At 42.5% G+C, this 26,774-nt stretch overlaps 3 protein-coding genes across 5 annotated transcripts; 2 read left to right on the forward strand and 1 right to left on the reverse strand.

Moving 5' to 3' along the window:
* The first annotated feature begins 3,628 nt into the window (after positions 1-3,628).
* On the forward strand, positions 3,629-6,908 carry LOC103711172 (Carbohydrate-binding-like fold). 3 transcript variants are annotated; one of them, XM_008797222.6, is made up of 5 exons: positions 3,629-4,090; positions 4,948-4,993; positions 5,087-5,247; positions 5,360-5,863; positions 6,367-6,908. In XM_008797222.6, the coding sequence occupies exons 1-5, from the start codon at positions 3,839-3,841 to the stop codon at positions 6,631-6,633; spliced, it is 1,230 nt and encodes a 409-aa protein (XP_008795444.3). In that variant the 5' UTR covers positions 3,629-3,838; the 3' UTR covers positions 6,634-6,908. The 3 variants fall into 3 exon arrangements, with proteins under 3 accessions (XP_008795444.3, XP_038978494.2, XP_088566895.1); XM_088710769.1 differs by having other exon boundaries at positions 3,635-4,838; XM_039122566.3 differs by lacking the exons at positions 4,948-4,993; positions 5,087-5,247 and having other exon boundaries at positions 3,633-4,090.
* A 2,236-nt stretch (positions 6,909-9,144) lies between these two features.
* Positions 9,145-14,701, reverse strand: LOC148700158 (uncharacterized). The gene is made up of 6 exons (XM_088710614.1): positions 14,103-14,701; positions 13,726-13,933; positions 13,503-13,614; positions 12,420-12,534; positions 9,964-10,896; positions 9,145-9,811 (listed from the first exon to the last, which is right to left on the reverse strand). Exons 2-6 carry the CDS (start codon positions 13,916-13,918, stop codon positions 9,575-9,577), a joined length of 1,590 nt encoding a protein of 529 aa, XP_088566740.1. The 5' UTR covers positions 13,919-13,933; positions 14,103-14,701; the 3' UTR covers positions 9,145-9,574.
* Positions 14,702-17,872: 3,171 nt separating this feature from the next.
* LOH2 (LAG1 homolog 2) lies at positions 17,873-26,503 on the forward strand. Its single transcript, XM_008797220.5, has 6 exons — positions 17,873-18,559; positions 19,904-20,103; positions 22,942-23,097; positions 24,869-25,054; positions 25,136-25,314; positions 25,999-26,503. The coding sequence occupies exons 1-6, from the start codon at positions 18,449-18,451 to the stop codon at positions 26,016-26,018; spliced, it is 852 nt and encodes a 283-aa protein (XP_008795442.1). The 5' UTR covers positions 17,873-18,448; the 3' UTR covers positions 26,019-26,503.
* Positions 26,504-26,774: the final 271 nt, after the last annotated feature.

Consider the following 26,774-nt stretch of genomic DNA (forward strand, 5'->3'; position numbering starts at 1 on the left):
CATCTGTCTCGGGACCGGGAGGTCCTCCCGCCCCTTGATTTCCATGAGGATCTGGGCCCGGGGAGTCAGGAGAGGAGTGTACCGGTTGAAACGTCGGGGCGGAGAACGAGGGCGTAGGGCGCCGTGGTTCCTCGCCGGCGACAGGCTTCTGCGCCGACGTTGAGGCGTCGGGCTCCTCCTCTGGCGTGCCTCTTTTCGCCTTTTCTTCCCGAGCTTTGGAGGGATCTCGGCGGCCTCCTTGCTCCGGTGGGCGGCCGCCTCCTCGGCGTCCGCATACTGGTTCGCCCGGGACAACAGCTCCGGGAAGCTCCGCGGCAGGCGTTTGTCCAGGGAGAAGGTGAGTCTGCCCTTTCGGAAGCCACGCTTCAGGGCTGAAAGAGCCACCTCCTGGCTCAGGTTCCGGACTTCCAGCGTAGCCTTGTTGAAGCGGGTAAGATAATCCCGCAAGCTTTCTCCCTCGTTTTGCCGGACATCAAAGAGGGAGTCGGAGACCAGTCGCCGCCGGCTACTGACGGCGAAATGGGTGATGAAGAGGCGAGTAAACTGGTCGAAGGACTGGATTGAGTTAGCCTCCAAGCCGGCGAACCACGCCCTTGCCGGGCCACGGAGGGTCGCCGGGAAGGCCTTGCAGAGGAGAGGATCTGATGCTCCGTGGAGGAGCATAAGGGTCCTGAAACTCTCGACGTGATCCCGCGGGTCCGCCGCCCCGTCATAGGGCTCGATCGCCGGCATTTTAAACCCCGGCGGATTCGGGGTCCGCAGGATCCTCGAGGCAAGCGCCGACTGGGAGGAGATCTCCAAGTCGGCGAAGGGATCTTTGGAGTGGCCCTTCAGGACCTGGAGTTGTCGGTGGAGATCGTCCACCCGCCGGTCCAGGGAGCGCGACCGATGGGTGGGAGACAAGGAGCACCGAGAGGGGGACCGACTGGAGCGCGGGTTCCTTGAGGACTGGGGGGTCTGGGAACGCGCCCGGGCCCGCCTCTCGTACCCCGCGCAGCTCCGATGGGAAGGTCCCGGCAGAATGGACCGTGCTCGAGAATCTTCCTCGCGCCGGCGCTCCTCCCCATGGGAGAGGAAGGAGCGCGGGTTGAGGAGGACAGGTGAGCGCTCAGGGAGCAGCGGCTCCTGGGCCCGCTGCGGCGCCCGAGACATCACACCCTGCAGGTTCTGCACTGCCTCCGCGAGGGTGCGAACCTGCTGGGCTAACTGGTCGAACTGAGCGGCTTCGACCATCTGAATGGGAGGTGGAGCGGTGGAGTGTTGCTGAGAATGTGTTGGAGACGCAGCGGCCTCCCGGCCGGAGGCGCGAGAGGCCCCGCGACCGGAGGCATTGGAAGCTCCACGACCACCTCGCCGTGCCATTACGATCGCTCTGAGATTCGGCCCTTCCTCTAGCGCCAACTGTTGCTGGTGGTCCAAACCGAGAACGATTGGCACAGCGGTGTGAACGGGGTTCCGTTTGAGTTGCCTTGGTTGGTGTTGATTGCGCTCCACCTTCCACCGGGAAACCTGCAAGCAAGCCTCGCACCACCACTGGGGTAGTGGGGGCCCTCCGACGATCAAGTCAGAGGAGATTGGAGGAGAAGGAGAGATAATAGTAGCAAGTAAGAGAATGCTCTGGAAGTTCTTGCTTACCCCCCCTCCTCCTCCCAGCCGCATATATACCAGGCTGGGGGGTCTTTCAGGGGGGTTCGTCATCGTGGGGCACGATGGAGCTGCCACTGACACGGCCGTTACAGGGCGTCGTGGGGCAGCGCTGGGTACGGCCATGACAGGGCGTAGTAGAGCTCCGCCTTGTACGGCTGTTACAGGGGATCGTGGAGCAGCGCCAGATACAACCGTTGCAGGGAGTAGTGGAGCAGGAGGCTGCGGCGTGCCTCTGGGGAATAGCCTGTCGTTGTCGAGGGATGTCCGACTCGGGGTCGGGCTGCGGAGACGAAGATGTCCGACTCGGGGTCGGATTGCTGGATCAAGGGGCAGCCGACTCGGGGTCGGGCTGCGGAGCCGAAGATGTCCGAAACAAGTGTCTTTGAGGATCTTGCTTCAGTATTTTGGAGCAAGTTTTGAACGTATTAGATCTCAGCCTTCAAAGTCCTGAAGGGTAAAGTGGGTATTCACAAAATCAACTAGTTTATTCTGTCAGCAATTCTCAAGAGGATGTGTACGTGGAACCCGATCGCGTATCTCCTCTCTCTTTTTCTTCTTCTCTCTCTTTAGGATTCATCGCTAGATATTCTCTCATCTCTCTCATTTCATCAGTCCTTCTTTCCTTTCTCTTGGACTTGTTTAGTTTGCTGGAAGATTTTTTACTTACTAAAATATTTTTTTTGGAAAGCTGGTGCCTATGCTTGTATATATAATCTGGGAAAGTAGTTTTGCATGTTTAGTTGATTCTGAAAAAGTGACATATTTATTTGGTTGGACATCCATTTTTTTAAAAAAATTATGCAAAAATATCTACTATATCCTTAAAAAGGAAAAAGATCTTATCTCATTCTGTCTAAGAATATTTTTAGAAAAAAAATTCCTCACATTCCTAATTAGTCAGATTTGCACCTTCTTATGTCTTATATGAATTTTTTTTCATAAAATATAAAATATTTTTTCTTTTTTTTTTGTTAGCTATACTCTTTTTTTTTTTTTTTTGTCTCTCCTCTTTCACGAACCAAATGAGTTATTGCCACCTACTCTCTGTTCCGTTGCTCCCGTGTATCGGGTAAATGCCGCTTGCCATGGATAGCCCGGTGGAGATCTCTGCCATTATCTTATCTCTTAAAAGACGGATGGCTAAGGAAAAAAGACGCAGCAAAGCAAGACTCTGTTTTTCATTTTAATACCAGCAACGGAATGCACATTTTTAGGGAAATGATTGAGACAATAGAGAAGAGAAAGCGAGTGATAGAATCCAATCTATATTTTAGGAGTCGAATTGGAGTAAGACAGAGTGCAATCTATTTGGGGAGTTTTATGAAAGAAATCCCAACGGTGGATAATTAGGGGGGCTGGGTGGCCGCATTTTGACGGCATTAGGTGATGGCACATTGGGAACCGTAGGGTGGAGAAGGCGGCCTTGGAACATTTTTATTTGTTTCCCTTGGCGCAGCGCCTCAGGCGTCCCAAGTTTATCTCCCGAGGCCTTAATTTTGTAAAGTTGTTTGAAAGGAGGGTGCCGGCCATTAGATTTAAATCAATGGGCTCGAGATTTTTGCTTGCTATATTCTGCGTGGTTTAGGGGTTCGCCTGCGCAGCATCTAACGGTGTAACGTGCGTGCCCAGCGTTTGGGGATGTAAGCCGGAGCTGGCAACCGGCCAGAGCACTCGTTATACACATGATGCGCCATCTCGCAGGAGGACCATGCATCACCATTCACCTTCCGCCCTTTGGAGAGCGTCCTGCCACATGGCACGGGATCCGCGTCCGCTGCAGTCCGGATCTGCGGCTGTTACGATCCGGGCGTTTTAAAAGTTGTAACCGTAGCACCTCGTGGCAGCTAACGCGAGCACCCACATCGCGACCGCCCCTTCCTCCACGCGGCGGTATCCCGCGCCCTATAAGGGATGGCCCTGCCTTGCGGTATTTAAAGTCACGGCCCCGGGACACCATCGATCAGATGAACCAGCCCAAGTTTAAAAGGAAAAAAAAAAAGGAAAGAAAGAAAACGAAAGAGACCCGGCCCCATCCGCACCGAATCGTAAGTGGAGCTCGTGGGGAGGAGAGAAACCGAGAAAGAGCGAGAGAGATCGAGAGAGAGAGAGCCCAGTCCCCAGTCCCCACCACCCTGCCGGGCCACAGGATAAAGAGAGGGAGGGAGGCAGGTGGAGGTGCGATTCGATCGAAATGGAAGCTGCTCTGAAGAGCCTTTGCCCCTCCAACGGCGGCAGGAGTATATACCCTACTGATCTTTGCAGCGGCAGGAGAAGGGCTGCGTGTGCTTTCTCTTCCAACGCCTCCTGGATCCGAGCCGTCCAGCCTCCGAGGAAGCCCGCCTCCAGCCTCCTCATCTTTCTCGACAAGAAATCGCTCCGATCGGCTCCTGTCTCCTCCTCTTCTTCTTCTTCTTCCCTCTCCGCATCCGCAGCTGCACCCGAGGTATGATCCCTCTCTCCCCGCTCTGTTCTCAAGCTGTCCGCTTTCTTCTTCCACCTAGGGTTTCCATTTCCCCACTCCCATCTTCTGCTACTCCTTCTTCCACCCAGGGTTTCCATTTTCCAGTTTCGTACTCGATGCCGTTTATCAATCTATCGATCATTTTCATCCCCGTGCTTCAGTCCTCCTCGTCCATTTGATTCGCCTCGTGCATTTCATTTTGTTCCGCTCTGTTTGACGATGCTGGGGTTCTTCGGAGTACCATGCTGCTGCTTCTTCTTCTTTTCTAGGTTTCGGCGTTGCAGCATCGCTCTGCGATTCTTTAATGCTTGACTTCTAGGGCTTTCTGGGTGCTGTTGCAACCATTTTGTAAGCTTTATTTTGTGAGTTGTTCCTTGATTTCAGTATCTACTTTTATCGCCGGGTCCCTCTTTTCTCTTTCCATCTTTTCGCATTTTCTAGATTAAGCAATATTCTTGTAGGATCCTTTCCCCACTTTCCAATACCAGTCTTGTTCCTCTGCGGTTCAGGAAGCTTATGCTGCGGTTTCGAGTAATTCTAGTCTCTGAACTTCTTTTCTTTTCTTTTCTTTTCTTTTTTTCTTTCTTTAGATCGAACGCTGCACTACGTATTTCTTCGTTGTTTTTTTTCTTTATTTGTGCATATATCCGTTACTTTCTATCCATTATTTTCATCTTCGACTGGGATGTGCGTCTTGCCCTGTTGTATCTCTGATGTGATGTCTTCATTCGTAAGTATGAACTACCATTAGTACAATCCTATCGCTCGCTCGCTCGCTCGCTTGGAGGGTCGTATATTTGAGATCCAATTAATGAAAAAAAGAGGATTACTGAATGCAGGCAGAGGAGGAAGAAGCTGCTGCTGATGCTCAGATTCAGACTGGAAGTGAGCTTAACAGATCAACTCTGGATTTCTAATTCTTTGAGCTTTTTCTTTGTCTTTTAACGATAACATCTGCGTATGCCTGCTGCTTCTTAGTCCATCCAAAGACCGCACGCGTGAAATTCCTTCTGCAGAAGGAATGCCTGTTCGGCGAGCAATTCCTCCTCGTCGGCGACGATCCCATATTTGGTCTGTGGGAGCCGTCCAGGGCGATTCCTCTGGAATGGTCCGATGGCCATGTCTGGGGAGCTCAGCTGGTGCGCGCGCTGCATCTCTCACCTGCACACGCGGGCGGGCAATTTTAAACATTGGTGATGTATGTAAATCGCGCACTGATGGTCGTCGGCCCTCATATTTTTTGTGAAGCAGGATGTACCTGTTGGGAAGCCAATTCGGTTCAAGTTTATTCTGCGAGGCTTCGCGGGGGAGATCACCTGGCAGCCTGGCCCTGACAGAATCTTGGAGATATGGGAAACTGCGAAGACTGTCGTTGTTTCGCAGGACTGGGACGATGCAGAGGATCGGAAGATCTCCGAGGAGGAACCTCTAGCCATTCCCACAGAGGAAACGATCATCGCCGAGAGCAAGCCAGGCAGCGACGGTGGAGCTGCAACCGATGACGCCCATCTGCCGAATGGTGATACCGCAGAGGTCCAAGGACACGCGACCGACGAGGAGCTTTCACGAGCCACGGGTGATGAGAAGAAGCTGGCCAGCTATGGAGCAGCAGCAGATCGGATTCTGGTCCCGGGCTTGGCGCCTCTTCCTGAGTCGGAGACGGCTTCAGTATTTCCTCCGAATGATGTAACGACCGGGAAGGTTGCCGATGCGTTGCTTGCATCCGATGAAGCTGAGGAGTGCAACCCATCGAAGGTAAATGTCTGATAAGGTGTGGATCTCCATTTTCTTTGCTATGACCAACGCCGAGTTCTTGTTGGCTTCTTTTTTTTTTTTTTTTAAGTACCAAAAAAAAAAAAAAAAAAAAATGGAGAGCCTTGTACTCCGCTTCCTTCGTCCTGCTAATAAATCGGATGCATCCATTTCCTTTGATCGCCCGAGGTAATCATTTTTGTCTTGTCTGCAATGCACGATTCTGATCGATGGTGGAGGATGGTGTGGGTATTAATGCCATCCGGTACGATAAATAAGCAGCCATCTGCGGTATTATCACAGGAAAGCAATGATTTGGGGAATTGTTTATTATATGTATGACCATAACAGGGAATAATCTGGCAATTATAAGAAATATGCCTATGATGACGGACGATCATTTTAACTTCTGTCGATGACAATGGACACAAATTTAGCAAATAATTCTTCCCGTGTCTCATTTTTTCCCCCTGTTAATTCTTAATTCATATTTGTTGTTGGTTTAGTTATCTGGTGAGGAGCGGAAGCCAGACGTACCCGAAGGAAACCTGCTTGACGAAGAATCATCGACACTGCCAGAAACCGTTAGTGGTGATGATTCTAAAAAAACTCAGTGTTATGGTGGTGATTTCTCGGAGGAAAAGCATCTAGAAGGATCGAACTATCAATCAACAGCTGGCGTCATAAAGAACGACATCCAGCAGGGCAGGAGTGCCCTGCACCAGCTTCTTCTGAATCTGGGTTTCGATATGAATCCAACTGAAGGTGCATGACATCCAAGCATGGAAATCAATTGCATCTTTCTCCACATTTCTCAGAATGCCTTCGTGCAGATAAAAACGGGAGCTTTTCGATCCTGTGCTTTCATCACGTACTCCTTTCAGCTGCCTGTTACTTCCTTCATTTTCCTCTCATGGCTTGCTTGCAGATTTTTGTAGCATGCAGCTGATGTGTAATATGGCTGTGGATTTGTGTATGAACTGTTGTATGGTAGTTCTTTTACCGGCTTGTAATGATATTTTTTATTGATGTGAGCAAACTTTATATCCTTCGTTTGGCCATTTGAAGCGAAGGGCAGTATCGGTGGTGCTGTCTTATCCTCAGATATGTCAAATGCTAGACCTCAAACGTGCTCCTTTCCATACATTTCATGAGCTCACATTTGTTGTAATGCATATCACTGCACCAGTCTGGCTGAAGAGATTATTGGCTCGGCAAGCAGTATGAGATGTCTCATATGTGCTTGTATGATTACAACCAAGTCTGGTGCAACCTAATACACAGGGCCATTTTGCCTAGCCAATTTGGCTTGGTCATAACCTATCAACCTGGTTAAAATTGTGTTTCATATTAGCCTGCTTTTTTGGCATGAACTCTGTGTCATCTGACAGGAATCAAGGCGCATGTTCTGGTAAATTTGACTGGAAGCAACCGCATGAGGCTACCATTTATGTACGGTATCATGTCACTGGCCAAGGGACATGGCACAATTTGTAAGCTAGATATTCTGTAGGTGCAAATCCTAAAATACCACACTTCGCTGCAAATCACAGCACACAAATAACTAGACAAACATCTAGTAATATATATATATATATATATATATATATATATATATATATATATATATATATATATATATATATATATATATATATATAATCCTCATTTATTAACACCATCACCATCTTACAGAAGTCATTTTTCAGGCTCAACATCAAGACAGAAAGTGCTTCACACGATAGTTGCACCAAGTACCCCCTTCACCAAGCACATTTTTAATAAAAAAAGTGAAAAAAATAAAAAGGAGCTTCTATGGTCACCAGGGTCCTTGGGAGAAAATAATTTCTCTATTTGAGTGGTAGAAGGCATAAAATGGTGTCTGCCTGACCCGTGAAATTGTTAGATCTTATGGATAATCTGTGCAGGAAATACCAAACATCGAGATGCACATCCATCACAACTGAGTATGCTTCCAGATAAACCGTGTTGCAGATTGTTCGGCCAATCAAGAAAACAAAAATATTGAACTCCCAAGGAAAAGTTCCCTGTTGAATTTAGAATGCTTCGAAGAAAGGCAAGATGCTCGAGCTATGATAGTTATCAAATCCTTGGAAGTTCCCTGGGAACTCCTCTCTCATCTGCTAGTTAGAAGATTGAATTTACGTGGCTATCAGATTGAGAATATGGTAGTTTCTGTGACCCTTGCATTATCTCTTCCTTGGAAAACTATTGGAAGAGCTGGTGGCAGCCTGAGCAGAAGAGATCAACTGTTGTATCTGAAAGCAAAATAGGCACAATGCATGTTCGACCAAAATTTATGAAATAGTAAATATGGAGTCATTTTATAACATCAATTTGTTGTGCACAAGAACTTAAAAACAGCATAATGAAATAGTATAATAATAATAATAATACCCTAGTGTAATGAAATTTGAGAACGGGGTAGATTTTGTATGGTAAAAAGAACTAAAAAGGAGATATATTTAGAACTTAGAATATACTAGATTTTTAGAGACAAGATTATTCAAGCTATCCAAGTCTATAATACCTCTGATGATGCTTTGCTCTATCTAGAGCTTCAGGTAGAAGAGTTCCTTTCGTATCTTTCGATCTACTTTAGTCGATGCCTCAAGTTTTCTTGCCATCAAGCCTAAGTTTGGAGTTGTATTGCTCAAGCATAGGTGGCTCATCAACAATCTGAGATATTTTGTTACAGCTAATAGAAAAGGGAAAACCTAAGTAATCAAACTTAGCACCATGATCTAGAACCCGCATGATCTAGCATGCCCAGCACCCCCACATAAACTACCTAAAAGAACTCGAATGAGAGCCGATGCACGCAGGGGCCCCATACCAAAAGCAACAAGCATGCTAGCCTTTTTTTTTTTTTTTTACCGGTAACAAAAGCATCCTAACAATTGAAGTCCAGCAAAAGATCCCCATCTGTTCATATCTTATCCTGGAAGAACAGTTTATATTGTGACCAAAAATAATATGCCTAAAATTCTTAGATTTGGCCACTTACATAGGTACGCTAGCTGAAAAACCTAATAGATCAAACTGTACTAGACGATACTTTATAAGGTAATCCCATTTCCTGACTAAAACATTAAACGCAACCTGTGGACTGTTGACAACTCACTAGACAGGGTAACAACAGTCAGCAGAGATTACCGCCATAGTATTAATCAATATCAGCTTGATAGTGAAAAGGAGTGCAAAAGAATAAAACAAATTGAATAACCTTGGCAGTAGCCGACTAACAAGACAGACAAGTACAATGGATGAAAAAAACAAGATTTTCATTGAAGAAGACCTGCACTAATTCAGCAACTAGCTTTAGCCAGTTTTCTCCAAAAAAGCACAGATCAGGTGCATTGGAATAGAAAGCCCTCCTACGTGGTTAATATTTGAAAATTAAAATTACACGTTGTATAGACAAGGCGGAACGAAGAAGCAAATATTAAACTATTGAACAATTCTCCACATACATAATAAGGCCTTGATATCATTTGGAAAAAGGTCAACAAGATGGAAGCAGACAGCCAAACTGATACAAAACAAATAGGAAGTCAATCTGGTGATCCTAAATTGGTGGCCTTTCTCTCAGCTCCTCGTGCTGCCAATCTGACGGAGAAATGGGAAAAGGGCGTGAAACATCCTAGATTGCAAATACTCATCAACAGCAAGAGGCTTAATTCTTCCATTTGATCATCTGGAAGTCCGTTTCTCACTGCTGAGATCATCTTCAAGTTCACTTCCATCCACACAGATCGTATTGTTATTGACACTTTGTTCAGAACTAGCATTGCTGCTTGTGGCAAGAGGAGAGTCAGAAACACTAACTGGTCTGCTTCTCGTGGGTCCAGACCTCATGCTATACATAGAGGATGCTGGAACCTTGGTCATTAATGGCCTTAAACTGTTTGGAATGCTCCGCCTTATATCCTGCATGAACAGAAGTTCAGATATAAAAATGTCATACCAGAGACGTTTAACCACTAAAGAAGATGGGAATGACACATGGACAACAAACTCAGAATAACAAACATCCAGTAAATAACCAACTTAAAAAAATAAAAAAGGGGATAATATAATACCATATGCCTCAGAGCCATATCTAGTGATTTTTTTGATAGTGTTCTTCCAAAGCCAGTGCTATCTGGTAACAGTGATGGCTTTCCAGGAAGGTTGTGAAGCGATCGTTGGTCATCTTGCTTTGGGGGCGCAAGTCTTCTCATGTTTACTACCCGTTCAACCATCTTATTTCCAATTAGAACAGGGCTTAAGCTGTCGCCACCATTTAAATGTGATCTGCTTATTGCTGGAACAGAACCCCCTTTATGGACAATACCATTTGGAGCCCTGCCTCTGGATGGAGAGCAAGACTGCTGTCTTGGTCTAACACAAGGTCCAACCTCAATAGAAGATGATCTTGAGCTGGGTGCTCCAGGTCTACCCCGAGAAGCTGAAGAGGGCCTATCAGGCAATGATGTCCTCAAATTTGGTGGTGCATCAAGGGAAAAGCCAGGCATGTCTGAAGGTTTCCATGGCCTGGATTTTACTGTTGGAGAGCTGCCACGTGATGGTGCTGAACTTTTCGATGCCATGGGGCCTGACTTTATGACTGAAGAAGATCGACCTGGCGGAGCAGAACTGGCTGGCAGACTAGATGGTGTAGAAGGCCGCCTTGTTGGAGTAGCTGACCTTGATGCAGGCCTGCTAGGGACAAGAGAAGAAGGCCTGGATGTGGGTGTAGAAGATCTAGCAGGTGTTGATGATCTCGGTGGGGGAACCACCGACTTTGAAGATAATGTGGCCCGGGAAGTGGGAGTGGAAGGTCTGGAAGATTTAGAAGTAGCAGTTAATGTAGGGCGTCCAGCTGGAGTTGCAGGTCTTGAAGATGTCCGAATAAGACCTCCAGATGATGATGGCCGCCTTGTTTCCAAAGCAGATGAATTCAAGCCAGTGGATGATGCTGCCTGTCTTGATGGCAAGCTACTCCTTGAAGAAGTGTCTGAGGGATTAGCTAGCTGAGAACACAGCATGCACATGTGCAGATTAACTCAAAGAAAAGAGGTAAAATGACTATTTGTTAAGAAAAATGACAATTTGCCATAATTTTTCTTCATTACCACGAACCAATCGATAACTGTAACTGAACTCACATGATAGGCAGAACAAAAGTATTAAAATAGGAGCATGACCTGTATATTACTATGATAGGAAACTTATGTATGCCAAACTAGATTATAAAACTTATACTATCAAAATGAACCAGAAAATAAAGTAACATCTTGATAGTGAAGTAATCCTTTACATCTGCATACACTGTCAGCATCAAATGCGGGGAGCTGACAGATGGGCGAAATCCGCAACATACGCTCAGACACATTCAGTTTCATACAAATTGCAGTAAAGATGTGGCAGTACTTGTAGCATATTCCAAATTATGAAAGAGCACAACAAAATGAGAGCCATTTTAAGAAGATATGACAGTAAGTTGAAAACAAAGCATAACCAAGATATAATTGATTACTTCAAAAATTTACAAGCCTTCCAAGCATAGAATAAACAAACAAATAAGAAATCACAGGGGCACGAAATTGCATTCTAGAAAGTTGCTGAAACAAATCTGAGTGACAGCAAATAGGAAATAAGTAGGAAACTCAGAATCACGCAGATTAACAGGAAACATCTAACATCGACGAAAAACCAGCTATTGATTCAGCAGCAATTTGAACCTCCAAAAAACCTTCAAGTAACTGGAGAGAGTGCAAGTCCAAAAAGATTGCAAGCTGGGGCTAAATCTGCCAATGCAGGTCAATGAAATCTCCCATATGCATATTGACTTCGCACATGGACTGACCTAATTTTGACAATTTTCATACTAGGAACATATCTTAGGTATAAAGAGAATAAAAAAATATTATATATTCAAGCAAATTGAATAGTGCTAAGCAACTAAAAAATGCTTGATGTGTCACCTTGGAAAAGCAAGGCCGTGCTTTCTAAAAATATATATTCCATTTTTCACAAACATGCCACACCCCCCCCCCCCTTCCTAAAAAAAAAATGTACTCATTCAACTCTTCAGAATCCTATATGTCTGTAACTTTTTAATAATAGAGGTCTTCAAGAAACTTATGTAACTGCTCAAGTAACAGCTCTAAATTAGACAAATCCACAAAAATATTAACAGAAAACCTATTTAACATTTTGGGGGTCAGCTTTAGAAATCTTTCTTTTGTTCCATTTTGTCTCATGAAGAGCAGCATCCTCTTGGTCCGGTTACAACAATAATTAACCAAATAAAATGTTAACTAAGCCATGAGAGAGTGATTGGAAACTGCACTTTGTTCAATCACAAGTACTCAGCATCAATGACAATACACTTTCACACATTAAATCAGAAGAATGGTACATATGTACCTATGTGGAGCATGAGTTAGACATGCCTAATGTTCCCATGTGGGCCCCATGAGAAGATAAAGGTGGAATAAGAAAAATAAGTGCATAGCATGAATGCAAATTTAACACTAAGTAGAGTGCTCACCCTAGATTTCAGCACAGCGGGACGAGCTTTCGGTGTCCCAATACTGCCTCCTGGAGATCTACTGGACTCCTTATCCAAAGATGGAAAAAGTGGCGTGCCCGGCGGTGTAAGAAGCCTGGAAAAAGGAGGACACCTTCAAAGTTCCATCATAGGAAAGTATGCAGTATCAATTTCAGTAAGATTGAAAATCAGCCAACTACCAGAGCTGCTATACTTGGAAAGTGAACTGGAGATATGGACTTGAGCATACATCATATACACATCAGACATTTCATTCATGACAGCTATTTTTACATGATAAGTTCTAGAGGCTGCTAACTGTCATTGATCATGGTTAAAACATAAAAAAAGAAAAATCCATCCATAATTTACTCAATGTTAGGCATTCAGATTTAATCTTTGACTTGCGTGAGAAGTTAACCCCCAGATTCAAGTTCACATAATGATCATACAACTAGTTTGCACAAATATGAATGCATTGTATGTTACGTAATTATATAGGATAAGAAAACTCAATTTAAAAAGAGAACCAGCTGTAATAGTAATTTTTGCCTATGGAGAAGCGAGAAAAATTAACTCAAGCGTGCAGACAGAAAAGAAAAGGAGAGACAACTACCATATGGGCTACATTTCCGGCTCAACTGCACTTAACAGGTTAATTTTCTAAAATCTTCACAATATTAAGATCAGATACAGATTGACAGAGATGAAGACATAAGAAATTAGTACTATTAGCCAAAGCAAGCACATTGACAGATGAAGTGCATAAAAGATACTTAGAGTCAGCATCAGTAGGAATGTAAAACCGTAAAATGTGCACCCTTTTTTCTAGCCATGTCCAGATTAACAAGATCAGAGTCATCGCCAGAACATGGGCCAGACCAATGCAAGTCACGGTGCAAATGGTAAAGTTGATGGTCTATTAAACCATTTAGAAAAACGTGAGGAAAAGAAAAAGGAAAAAGAAGTTGAATTTTCGATTTTATAAGCAAAGAATCGTTTGCTTGAAACCCAAATAAGCAACAATGCAGTCGATGGCAAGTAAGACGTAATCGGTCCGAAGGTCTGGTTTTATCAACATACCAGTCGTAGTCGTTCTTGTCGCTGTCGGAGTTGAGGAAGTCATCCACACCAGCCTTGCGTGCAGGTGCCGATGGCACGATCTTGAAGATGGGAGCGCTCCCAGGTTTAGACCCTACGGAAAAAAAAAGATCAGACCGTGACGGGGAGCAAGAAAATATGACGAAGATTCAGGGATGCGCAGGGAGAACTGCTGGAGAATATGGGGGGAGCGGAGCTACGGTACCTAAGGGGAGATCGAGTTCTTCGGAGTTGTGGAGGAGGAGGAGGTCGTTCCGCTCCTTCTCGCGCTTGCGCATCTCGAGGAAGAGGGCGAGGTCCTCGTCCTTGTCCTTCATGACGGCGCCCAGGGTCCTCCCCCGCGTCGTCCTCGCCGCTTTAGGTTGAGGGGCCTCCGGAGCCCTAAAGCTTCGATTCATCTCCGGCTTACCTACCTAGCGCCCCCAGTCCCCCGAGCCGGAAAAATAAGTAAATAAGTAGACAGAAGAAAAGGAAAGGAAAAAAAAAACGCAGTTGCTCGCCGACGAGCCCAAAAGATAGGAAAAAAAGATAGAAGAGTTAAAATAAAAGCAATGGGAAAGAAAAATGTGATGAGATCTCAACCTGAACCGCCTTAATAGCGAGGGCCTTCGAATAGCTTCCCGGGGCTCCACCGAAAGAAGTGGATGATCAGATCTTTAACCAGCTAGCGTTGCGCTACCGTAATTAGTGGAATCAGAACGCACAAAGGCGGAGAGGAAGCAGCATTGGGCGTTCCCGCTCGGATCGAAGCGGGAAGGAGACCGAGACGGAGAGGCGAGAACGAAAGAGGAAGGCAGTTAGTGGGTCAGGCAATCTAAGACCACCGGAACGGCGGTCGTCGTTCCCTTTCCCCAGACACACACAGGATAGAACTACAAGAGCGGGTTGATTGATCGATCGATCCGCCTATCTATCCGGAGCCGGCTGGAGAACAGAATCAGGAACAATCGGGAAAGGGGGCGGAGAAGGGGAGAGACAGAGAGCGAAGGAGAAAAATGTTGGTGGGCGCCCCCCGGGGGGTGGGAGGAGGGAAGGGCACAGCCGCGCTTCTCTTTGGAAGAGCTGAGAACCTCCTCTCACTCACTCTCTCTCTCTCCCTCTCTCCCTCTCTCCGTGTGTGAGGTCTATGAGCTTGAGATTTGACGAGGGCGCCACCCACGACGCATCTCCACCTCGCCCCCTCGTAAAGGCTAGGGTGGTTCTATATACACCCCCCCTATTGCTCAGGACACCCCCCAAAAATTAAAAAAAAATTAAATACTCTCTACACCCCCCCATTTGCTAAGGACACCCCTAAAAAATTAAAAATTCCTAAATTACCCCCCACCCTCCCCACCCCCTCACCTAAATTGCTCTCTACACCCCCCAAACCCCCCCCACCCCGCTCTTCCCCTCCAAAACACCTCGCCAACGCCCAAAACCCCCCCGTTCCCCCTTCTCCCTCTCGTCGCCGGCATTCTCCCGATCTCCGACCACCTCGCCGGCTTCTCCCGGAACCACCTCGCCGGCTTCTCCCGAAATTTTTTTTTTCACGGTTCGTGCTCCGTTCGGCACTGGATCGCCGAACAAAAGGCTTCTGTTCGGCTGAACAGTGCCTGACAGAAGCCTTCTGTTCGGCACTGTGCAGCCGAACAGATCTGTTCGGTTGAGGGTTGCCGAACAGAAGGCTTCTGTTCGGCACTGTTCAGCCGAACAGAAGCCTTTTGTTCGGCGATCCAGTGCCGAACGGAGCACGAACCGTGAAAAAAAAAAAATTTCGAAACAAGGTGGAACACGTACCTTTGCGGCCGATTCTTCGTCCCAAATCACTAGTTGCTTGTCCATGCTTCGAATGGGGCTTAAATCTCCTTCAAAGATCGCCTAAACGATGTAAATGGATCGAGGGGTTTAAGGGGGGTTTGAGGGGTGTTTTTTTTTTTCCTTTTCAAAACGAAACGGAGGAGGAAGAAGGGGGGGTATGAGAAAATTTCAAGGGCAATATGGTAATTACACTAAAGGTTAGTTTGGGTATTTTTTTTTTGGTTTTTGGGGGGTGTCCTGAGCAATAGGGGGGGTGTATATAGAACTACCCTAAAGGCTACGTTTTCCGGATCAGTTCGGAACATAACAGGTCCTGTTTTCCAAAGTAAATTACTACAATGCCACTGGGTGTAGGTCCATCCGCGTGGTTTCAAATCTCGGCTGGTTCAAAATGGTTTGATTTTGGGGGGCCGTATTTCCATCCCACGAATAGAGGTGAAAATGGGTCGGACCGGATTTTGATTCGACCGAATTTTTTTTGTTCAGATTTTCATTTTGGATCTAAACCGGACCCAATAATTTTTTCCAACAAATTCAACCTCAAACAATATCTTCCCTCTTTCAAATAATTTGTTTACGTGGGCATGCCAGGCCAAATAATTGTTTTGCTCTAATAAACCACGTGGCATTTGCCCCCCCCCCCCCCCCTCTTGTTTTAGATGGAGAATTCCCGTTAGCGTTCGGTATATATTATAAACGTTTGCCCGCCGCATGCCATGCGTATGCCATCTTTTGCTGCTTCTGGTACCAGGAAGTGAAATGCAAGTGAGAGGAAACTTAATTGACTTAGATTTCTTTGGAATTCTATGTGAAACCAAGACTGTTGGATTTAGCATGAAAATCGATAGGAATATGCTTCCAAATTGATGATGCGGGCTTGTTAATTAGATACAGTGGAAGATAAAAGGGTGGATTAGAGTCGAGGGATGTATTTGATGTGAGATGAAGCAGATCATGGGATGCGCGCGAGATCTCATCATTATATGAGTCTGTCCTCATCAATTTGCATCTGAATCATGAACCTGCAACCTGACAATTGATATTGTTACCTCAACGAACCAAGAACATCATTTTTCATTTACCGTCGAAGTCTCGTTTCATTCGATTAATATTTCGAATCCCCAACGAACTTTCATGATGAGTGCAAATAACAGTACTTTGGTCCAACAATATTGGAACTTATGTCAAGCAAAGATCGCTATGCTAAATATTGCACGACTCAATATGCTGCAATGCCATCTCATGCTGGCCCATACCGATACAGGGAGAAAGAAAGAGAGAGGGAGAGCAAGGAAGAAAGATGGAGAAGACCGACAAAAGACATTGGAGAGGGCAGGGGAGAGAAAGAATGAGAGAGAATTGAGAGAGAGGAGAGAGAAAGAGAGGAAGAGAGGAAGGAAGGGATGGAGAAAGAAGGAGAGTGGCGGATGTCTGATGGAGGCCGTCGAAAGATGAAGGAGCCATGCGGAGGGGTGGAGGAGGAGCTCTATCTTAGGTTCCCCTATTTCGTTCAAAAGAGGGATCCTAAATGGAGTTATTTTTTATTTTTGAAACTTTTAAATGGAGCCAACAAATTTTTTATTTTTTGTATTTTGAAAAAATTAAGTGAAGTTGGTAGGAGAAGAACTAAAGACAAAGCTTCTCCTTCGGCCCTCTGTACGACTTCTCGGCCCTTTGCCAGCCTCCGTCAGCCTGCCATTCTTTCACTCTTTCTTTCTCTTCCTCTCTCCCTCCCTTTCTCTCTTTTTTATTTCTTTTCTTTTCCCTTTCTCCTCCATCGCTAGTTTCTTATTTTTCTTGTCGAAACTATATAGGGCCCGTTTGGTTCGCAGGAAAAGAAGGAAAAAAAGTGTGGTCCACGGAAAAGTAATGAGATGGCTTTTGTTTGGTTAAGTTTTCAAAGGAGAGAGACGGAAAAGTTGTATTCCCATAAGAATATGATTTCCACATTTCATGGGAAAGTCTTTCCCATAAGGCGGAAATCACTCCATTTTTATTTTTTCCCAAAAAGACCCTTCAACATTAAAGAAGTATTAAAGAGGCATTATAGACCTAATTTTTATTAAGGATATAATAGGAATTATACATAATTTTTCCAGAAAAGTGGATGGTCAACCAAACATAAATATTTTGAAAATTTGTCACTTTTCCATGGTCAACCAAAAATGCTAAAAGTACTTTTCTAGGCATCCTTTTCTTAGGAATCTGTTTCTCAGGAATTATATTCTTAGGAGGAAAAAATCCTTCCCGCGAACCAAACGAGCCCATAAATCAATCGCCGGCCCGCTACATCCTGAATGGTTTGGAACAGTTCCGTCATCTTTGATCTTGAGATAGAGAATGCAGATGGTATAGAGTTTTTTTTTAAAAAAAAAAAATTGGGAAAGAGAGGGTAATATAGGGATATATTGGAAAATTAGAAATAGCCATGCCACATTTTCCCTATCCCAGTGGAAAATGCGGATAAATCATAAATGTGACAAGTTGGACTTTTTATTTTTTTCTTGTTTTTGTTGCCTATTGCCTTCAACAACGGGTCAGACCTTCCGCCTGGTTGTGGATTAATCAACGGTTTCCCCTTTTAAAAGGCGCGGATTTCGCCCACGGGGCAAGGGCCTGATTACCTATAATAGTTTTTTTCTTTGAACCCACGGTCGATGTTTCAAAACTTCTGAAATAGACGAACCAAGATGCGGTCCTCCAATGGGAAGCCCGCTCACTAATGCGCCGCGATCTCTCCGCTGGTCTCCGATTTGTCGGAACAAGCGTTAATTGCCCGGGCGGATGTATGCAGAGGAAACACGGGATGGCGTTCCACATCACTATTATTTCGGAGAGATGAAACAGAGGGAAAGAGTGGAAGACCGGACCTCCCTACCCACCCAACATTCTCTCCTCTGCGATCCCATCCCTTGAGGATCCATTTTCTTTATTATCATTATTATTATCATCAGAAGTAGTATTATTTTTTGTTTCTCTCTCTTTCCTTCTCTACTCCAGGGTCTCCTTCCCTTCTGTGCGTATGCGATGCTGATTCGGAGGAGATCCTCTTCGTGATCCGCCGCCGCCTTCGCCTTTAGCGGTCTGACGTTGCTCCCCTGGGTTGATCGATCTCTTCTCCGGGTGCCATGGGACCGATCTGGGGCCTCACGGGCGCTGGCCTGGATCTCTTGATCGTGCTCTATTTCGCGGTCTGGTTCTTGGGTGCCAGGTTCTTGCTCGACCGCCTCGTCTACAAGGTACCAAGTGCGCCGATCCCCCTCCCCTTCCTTCTCCTGTTATTTATTCCTTTCTTCCTCCGTCCGTTTTATTATATTTCTATTCCGTTGCTGTTGATGCTTCGGTTCTTTGGCGTGTTTGGTATTCGAATCTTGGATTCTTTCTTTGGGGTATCCGGAGACCGGGAATGACAGTATTCCATGTAAAATTCGTCTGGGAATGGTTCCTGTATAACAACAACCAGAGTTGGTTCCACGAAGAGATGGTGGGCTATTTGAAATTCTAAGTCTTAGATCTTGGTAACCTGGCGAAGCTGTTAGATTGATTTTCTCGAGGGAAGAAAGAACTCCTTGGGTTTTCAACCACTTGAACCATCTGTCGCAGGAAGCAATTTACGATGCTTATCAGGTCGAGTCGCGGTTATCTGTTCTTCTTAGCCAAGCAAGGTAGATGAGACAACGCGAAAGATACACGCCTAAATTTTGTAATGGGTTATCAGGATCATCCAACATGACATCTCAAGATCACGCAGAAAAGAGGGAAGGCTGGCAGTAGGTTGATTTTATTATTGTAATTTCTAGCATGATCTGACTTCTGATTGACCTCATCTTATGGAACTTTGAAGGGAGGAAAATAATGATAAAAAAAGAAAATCAAAGGCCATGTATGATTCTATCTATGGAATTGTATACTACCCATTTCGGGTAATAACTCATGATTGCGGTTATTCAGGGCACCAAAATAATAATCATTCCACAGAATCCAATAAATTCCTCATATATGGTCCTCAGAAATATGCCATGTATGCACACCACTTATTTGCTGCACATAAGGAGCCCTGAATCTGTTAGAGTACTTCTTCATTTATCTGACGATGCAATTATAGGGGTGCCTATTGTTAGCCTCGTCTTGGAATCAAAATATCTGCAGAAAGTTTTCTAACGCTGGATCTTGAAATTTTTCAAGAATAGTCAGTTGGTGTTAATTTAATAATCAAATATATTCTGGTAGTTAAGTTCGGTTCATTAGGAAAGTCAGGTCTGGGCTTGCAAAAGCTTGATTACTCAAGAAATATGCGTATTTTATATTCCTTACAATCTGATATTTCATGACAATCAAATATTTTTCTGGCTTCATAAAATTACTATATCTACCAATGTAGGTCATTCATGACCCATGTAACCACTTGCATGATATTCAAAAATTTACATCAAGCAATTGCTACTAGGAGTAATGGTCTGTGCTGTGTCGGAATGCTCAACTTGGTTGTTAGTCAATTTTATATGCTGAAGCAAATTTGCAATTTGCAAGTAGTCTTCAACTTTATGTTTTGAAACTTGTATACATGTATGGTTCATTTTCAGCCATTGGCTGTAAGATTATTGAGAGCTCTACGGATAAATGATGAGGCGAGATGCTCAAAGATTGCAAAGTGTTCTGAGTCAATGTGGAAGCTGACGTATTATGCTGGTGTTCAACTGTGGGTTCTTTTGATAATCAAACAGGAGCCTTGGTCGTTGGATACAAAGCAATACATTGAAGGGTGGCCTAATCAAGAATTGAAGTGAGTCAAGAATTTTTTATTGTTTATTGCAGGATTACATGCAATTCTAGAAGCTCATGACTATACCGATTACGATAGTAGATAAAGCTACAACATTGCACATATTGTACAAGTTCTTTTGGCTGCATACCGACTCATATGCCTTGTATGTTTTTGAACATCTTCTTAATATGTGCAATAAGGCCTAAAAGTTAAAAAAGATGGTTCTGTAGCCTTCCATCCAAAAAGTTAAGTGTATTGAGAAATTATGCTACAAATATTTGAGGACCAATATGATAATGTTATCTGTACGACAAATGATTACTCGGTATTAGTGTCTATGCCTGAGCACTTCTCTCTCCTCAAGATCAATCCACCTACTAGGCAAGCTAGGTTTGCTAGGTATAAAAGAAAGTTGGCTGTTTGATTGTTTGCATATATTTACTTGGACGAGAAGCTTTACTCTTCATTATTTGTTATACCTTTCATAACTACAGCATTTAATTGTTTTACTAGCCATTCTTTATTCAGTGAAGTTTTAAAATACACAATTAACTTACAGGGAGGGAGAGAAGAAGGAAATAAAAAAGAAATGTAACTTCATCTGCATATTGTGCCTAGAACACTGTATTTGTTCCCTAACAGTTTAAATGGCGAGTTCCTACAGCTTCTGTCTACATTTATTTATCCAAAATATTATTCATCTCACATAATAATGCAAGTCAACATTTATTAGAAGTCAAATATATTAAAAGAAAACAAAACGCAACCAGTTGCCCATTGGATAATCTATTGCTTCTACATGAATGAATTCTTTGCATTGTGTATGTTTTAGATCGATAATGTTACTGGTCAAATGTGATAGTTGTTGCAGAAATATTATAAATTTTTTCGATGGGGTCATTTTCTTCCTGTCTAGCTTGCTCCCCTCTTTTCTGAGCAATCTTTATTTTCAGTTAGATGATGGTAATCTAGTATGAATTAAAAATTTATTAGCCCTTAACATAGGCTTTTAAGAAAATTGATTGGCAGCCAGACTGAGATGCAGAAAATGGACTGAGGGTTTAGCTAAAGCAAGTTCTTTGAGAGATCCATAGGACTGCTTTTGACATAAAAAGCTTCTTAACATCAAATATACCACAATGCCTACTCACTTTTCTTTTTAAAAATGGTCTTCACCTTTCCCTACTTGAAATTCAATATATTTCTGTTGATGAACACAGCCTGCTGAACTTCTAATGAGATGGCATTCAGTTCTTAAGAGAAATACAGTTCATTTATTAGACTAGTAGGAAGGTCTTGTATATCTTACTAATACGAATATCAACTAATTTCACATCTGGAAATTGTCTGCATATTGTGTTCATTTAAACATTCTTAAAGCTTGTTCCTCTAACATTGTAATTGACACCGAAGAAAATTACATCTCAGACTTTCTGGTCGATATCATACTTCCTATTTCAATTACAATGAATCAATTTAATAAGGTAATGTAAATGTCAAGTATATCATTTTTAGGTAATTACTTGTCACGCTGCTGCAGATTAGGTTATTAGGTTGTGTTTCAGCAACGGAAGTAATCTATTTTGTCATCAAAGTGACAGCTGAAGTGCTCGACCTAGAAATCTCATTTTTTAGCATCCAAGAGTGTAAGAACTATTAGGCCAACTAACATTCTCCACACAAGACCTTAGAAATATTGTTCATATCAACGCTGTCAAAAGCAAAGATGCCGTTAAGGTGATAGAACCTCGGATCGCCTGAGGCACTAGGCAAAAAAAAAGCGCTTGCTTGAAGAACATAACACACTAATTCATGAAATTTAAACAAATGCATTAGAAATTCATAAGGCGCTATTTGTATTCAGAACACAGACATCATAAATTAATTATTGAAAATTTTGAGATCCTAAATAATAATCATCTTTACATTGGATACAATGCTCCATACTTTTGAAACGTCAAATAAAGACACCACTTTCCATAATATGCTTTTAAGCAAAAGATAGAAAAAATTAGTCACCAGGCATTCTAAAATAGTTTCAAAATCCAATATGTTAATAAAATACCACTTCCCAAACCATATTTAATGTTTTTAAATAGAACATAAAAAAAGAAAAGTAGATCATAGAGCATCTTAGAGTAACCCTTTATTTATAAGAGTGCTTATAGATCAAGATAACCGTTGAAACAAAGCTAACAAAGCTTTAAAGGAATAGGCAAAAGGGAAAGAAGAATAATGCTGGACACTAGAGAGCCGCTCACCTAAATGCATCTCTGCCTCAAGTGCTTACCTAGGCATTGCCTCAGTAAAGTCGCCTTGCCCGAGAACTGTTAAGGCACTCAGGTGTCTCTGTGCCTCACTTGAGCTCTAGGTGAGTACCCAAAGCACCTTTGACAACTTTGTATCATATATTACACCATGTAGGAATCATTAGCTGTATTCGATCTTGTATGGGACTTCATCTTATTTTTCATCAAGTTTGTAATTTTTTTCTGCCATACTGCATCACATTTCTAAGCTGCTGTGTGTCATATGTCACGAGGGTGATTTTTATCAATTAGCTACTTTTTCAAAAAAAAGTATGTTCTATGGTGACTGTTTAATTACTTGCTAAATTGCTTTTAAGTATAAAAAACTGCAAAATTACCTGAACATTATACAAAAGTCATAAATGACAAACCATGGCTTCCACCATTTCCTTACCATCTTCTTTCTAAAGAAATGATGATTATGGCAATGTAGTGTCTGTGCTTAAAGATCTAAATTTCACTTTTAAATTGAGTCATGCTTTTTCATGCTCTAAAGTTATATGACTTCTAATATTATTGTTTCCTTTATTTCCCCCCCTTTGATTAGGCCGTCGTTGATGCTTTTCTACATGTGTCAATGTGGATTCTACATATACAGTATTGGTGCCCTCATTGCATGGGAAACTCGCAGGAAAGATTTCTTTATAATGATGTCTCATCATATAATAACTTCCTTTTTGATCGGATATTCCTATATAACCAGGTATGCAGCATTGCTGCTCTCGATGATGATTGTCATTATGAACCATTTTAGTGTTATGTCATGTGTTCAAATGAATGTGTTACAATAACATTATCACCAAATGATTATTGTTATCCTGTCCAAGGCTTACATATTCTTCTTCTTGTAGGAATGTTAAGTAACAATCACAAAAGAAAAACTTATCAGATACCTGTCAGTTGACTAGTATCATGAAATCAGATGATTATGAGCTGTAGACTTTGACTTATCTGAGTAGTGATCCTTTGATTGGATAGTTTAGAGTGGTGCTTGTCGAGTATGTTCTAATATCTTGATCACATTCAGTTTAAAGGAAATAGTACATTATTAGTATTTCTCTATATTAGTTTCATAAAATAATTCTGGTTTCAAATACTTTCAAAGGAGTACAAGTTTCTGTGTTTATAGTCCTTGTCTTCAACAAAAGATAAAAATGCAGTTGTTGTTGGAGCAATGCTATTAATGGACATATTATCAATTTTTTCTTATGGAACAGCAACATTATCCCGACTGTTTGAAGGATAGAGGACAATATGTTGCATAACGAAAAATTGCAGACTTTGTGCTATCATGTCATAATTGTTATTGATGTTTATATTTTTTAAATCTTCCCTATTTTATCTTCAATTAAGGCAACCAATTTTACTACTATCTCTTCAATATTGCAAAAGAACAAGCTAGATTTATTCTTCTCTGATTACTTATGTTCTCAAATATTGTGAAGTCTTTCCAACTTGAGAGGTTTAAGCATGGATCAATCTTTTGAAAGAAATTAGATAAGTTTACACCAGAAAAAGATTAAAACAGTGTCTCTTCAATCTTTATCTGATCCAATTATTTCTAATGTTGGAACTTATGTAAATCAGTGGCCAGACCCTGAAAGGCCATAAGTGGTGGACATCCTAGCTTATAAATAACTTATAGAGGTGTATGCTCAGAAAATATTGGCTGAACACCTCTTTTTTCCCTTTTAGTTCTCATTTTCCATTTCTTTTATTCCTTTGTCTGTCACTACTGTTTCTCCTTTTCAGTCAATTTATGAGTAAAGAACACATTGGGTATTTGCAGAATTATGACCATTGAGTTATTTGGGTCCTGGAGGATTGACGGGGCGAACTGCTAGTTTTCGGATATGCGAGATAGATTCGAGACTTAGAGGTTTTTCAGGGTTTCAGTCTTGTGTCATAGCATTAAGATCTTGAACTTTCACATCTTTGTGTACTTCATGATCAACCAACCTCAGTGGACCATCTTGGATTCTATGATCTGCTTGCTTACATGGACTCATGAATCAGGATTGAACTTCCATGTAGACAACCGTCATGTTATCCCTGTGCATTTTATCACATACTATACTTGTGCCTAGTATATTTCTATATTTTATTTTCAATTCTTATACTTCTTTGTTAGTGTGCTTAAGTTCTTGATTGATGCTTATCCTTATATGATTGACACTTTAGCTCTTGCTAATGTTTCATAAAAAATGATGGAAAATAATTCCTTTGAGAAGTAATATTACATTTATTTTTCTTCCAGGAAACATATATGCTTCATGTCTAGTGTTTTTAATCTTTTGTTGCAGAACAGCTAAGTTTTTCTGAGAAGCAGCTTCGAGGCTATTTTCACACTTGACGCATTTGACTTCTAGTTTTACATCTTCAGAACTTGAATACCTGTATCAATTTTGTCAATAGGTTTGTGATGCTTTGTTTGAAGGCTACGTATAATAAAAGGAACGAGTTTTATTTTGCAGATTTTTTCGAATTGGGACTATGATTCTTGCCCTGCATGATACATGTGATGTATTTCTTGAAGCAGCTAAACTGTTCAAATATTCGGAGAAGGAGACTGCAGCTAGCGTGGTCTTTGGACTTTTTGCAGTCTCATGGCTATTGTTACGACTAATATACTTCCCCTTTTGGATAATTAAGGCTTCAAGGTTTGTCAGTGTCATCTAATTGTTTGCCTATCAAGCTTTTCCATTTATGTTTGCTTATCATTTTGATGGTTGAATTTCCAGCTACTATACAATTGAGTCCCTGATGTCATCAAGCGGTTTCCCCACCACATTATACTATGCTTTCAACACAATGCTTCTTACCCTGCTTGTCTTCCACCTCTACTGGGGGAAACTCATATGTGCAATGATCATGAGACAGATGAGTAATAGAGGACAAGTAGGAGAGGACATTCGATCAGGTAAGACAATGTAGTTTGTACACCATCCATTTTACAAATACTACTTATAACCATATTTTCTTAAAACGATGAAACAGTCTGATCATTTGGCAAGCTGAATAGGGTTCCTAGTACATCAAGAACCAGTAGAAGTATCTGCATTTAGTTACTCTATCAGTCCACTGCAACCATATGAGAGAAATATCTATGCATTATACAATAACCAAATGTGGCTTTACTAACTGAGAAAACTGCATTTGTGGAAACTGCAGTCTAGAAGGTTGACTGTAGCCTATTCCCGAATGGTTGTAACAAATTTGTAAAGGTCTAGGAGGTTGACTGTAGGCTTAGCATCAGGATCATGCTGAATCTGATTTCTCTTGCTATTGTTACGACTACGCTCTTGCTGTTTCTTACAACTATGCTCTTGCTATATATCTAGTAACTAGTTTGGCAAAGGTCACCAACCAAGATGAAATTAGCAGACGGATTTCACCAACGTAGCATAGGGTTTATACCTTGGAGATGATTGTAAAAGGTGGATGATATACAGAATTTAATCTCCATGGATTCTTTCCCATGGAGGACTTAGCCCATCCTTTTGTGCCCCTCGTTTGGAGATTGCTTATGCTTTCAGGTTCCTTGATAAGCTATCTTTGGGGTTATGACGAAACATTTTACCGACTTTCATTCATCCAAATACAGATTCTGAAGATGGAGACTGACGAGAAGTTGTCCACAAGTCAGGAGTGACAGATGCCATTTTTTAGAAAGTTGTTACTATTGACAATCTTCAGGGTGCAGAGACGTATTCATATGTTTACCCGCTCAGAAGGCAGGTATCATGTGCTGAATTTTTTTTTCTAGTTGATGTTTTAGGATTTTTGATCTTTATGATGAAAGACGGCTTCTAGAATTCAACGATGGGAGCAGGATCCATATAGACAGTGAGTCACAGGCAGAGATGAAGTTTTGTTGTTTATGGTCTTCGTTTTCTGTTCCTCTGTTCCCAAAGATAACCAAGTCAGCCTTTTTGGATGTATATGAGGTTTCTTTGGTATACCTGGATCACCTCTTCAGTTTCTGTGGTTTGGGCTTATTAGCCTTGTTAATGATATCTAAAAGATGTATGGGGCAGGAAAGTTTCATTTGATTGCTCATTCACAATAGTGTTCTAAATTTTTTTTATTGGAATTGCATTTTGTTCTTAGCAGTGGCTCAGTTGTAATTTTTGGAGTGGCATCTTGTTCGTAGTAGTGGCATCATAGCGAAACTTGATAACAGCCTTCTCCAGTGCGAGTGCGTCAACTTTATTCTCAGTGGGTAAATCATCGTTAAAAAAAAAAATAGGAAAGAAAATATTGTACTCATTGGGTATGATTAATGCCAGTAGAAACCCCGGTACATTCGGTACGTGGAAAGGTTGGGATGCAGTGCATGCTGATTATCAAACCCCAAATTCCAGTGGGAGCAGAAGTTTC

Source organism: Phoenix dactylifera, chromosome 14 (genome assembly GCF_051530095.1).
Source record: "Phoenix dactylifera cultivar Ajwa chromosome 14, Ajwa_hap1_PhDact_Kaust_v1.1, whole genome shotgun sequence".
NCBI lineage: Eukaryota > Viridiplantae > Streptophyta > Magnoliopsida > Arecales > Arecaceae > Phoenix > Phoenix dactylifera.

Excerpts from the sequence above, each read along its gene's own strand:
- LOC103711172 (XM_008797222.6), top strand. The coding sequence starts at position 3,839 with ATGGAAGCTGCTCTGAAGAGCCTTTGCCCCTCCAACGGCGGCAGGAGT. Across the intron at positions 4,994-5,086 it reads TGCTCAGATTCAGACTGGAA|TCCATCCAAAGACCGCACGC; the intron begins GTGAGCTTAACA and ends GCTGCTTCTTAG. Across the intron at positions 5,864-6,366 it reads AGGAGTGCAACCCATCGAAG|TTATCTGGTGAGGAGCGGAA; the intron begins GTAAATGTCTGA and ends TTGTTGGTTTAG.
- LOC148700158 (XM_088710614.1), bottom strand. The coding sequence starts at position 13,918 with ATGAATCGAAGCTTTAGGGCTCCGGAGGCCCCTCAACCTAAAGCGGCG. Across the intron at positions 12,535-13,502 it reads GACAAGAACGACTACGACTG|GCTTCTTACACCGCCGGGCA; the intron begins GTATGTTGATAA and ends TCCTTTTTCCAG. Across the intron at positions 10,897-12,419 it reads CCGCTGTGCTGAAATCTAGG|CTAGCTAATCCCTCAGACAC; the intron begins GTGAGCACTCTA and ends CTGTGTTCTCAG.
- LOH2 (XM_008797220.5), top strand. The coding sequence starts at position 18,449 with ATGGGACCGATCTGGGGCCTCACGGGCGCTGGCCTGGATCTCTTGATC. Across the intron at positions 18,560-19,903 it reads TCGACCGCCTCGTCTACAAG|CCATTGGCTGTAAGATTATT; the intron begins GTACCAAGTGCG and ends GTTCATTTTCAG. Across the intron at positions 23,098-24,868 it reads GGATATTCCTATATAACCAG|ATTTTTTCGAATTGGGACTA; the intron begins GTATGCAGCATT and ends TTTATTTTGCAG.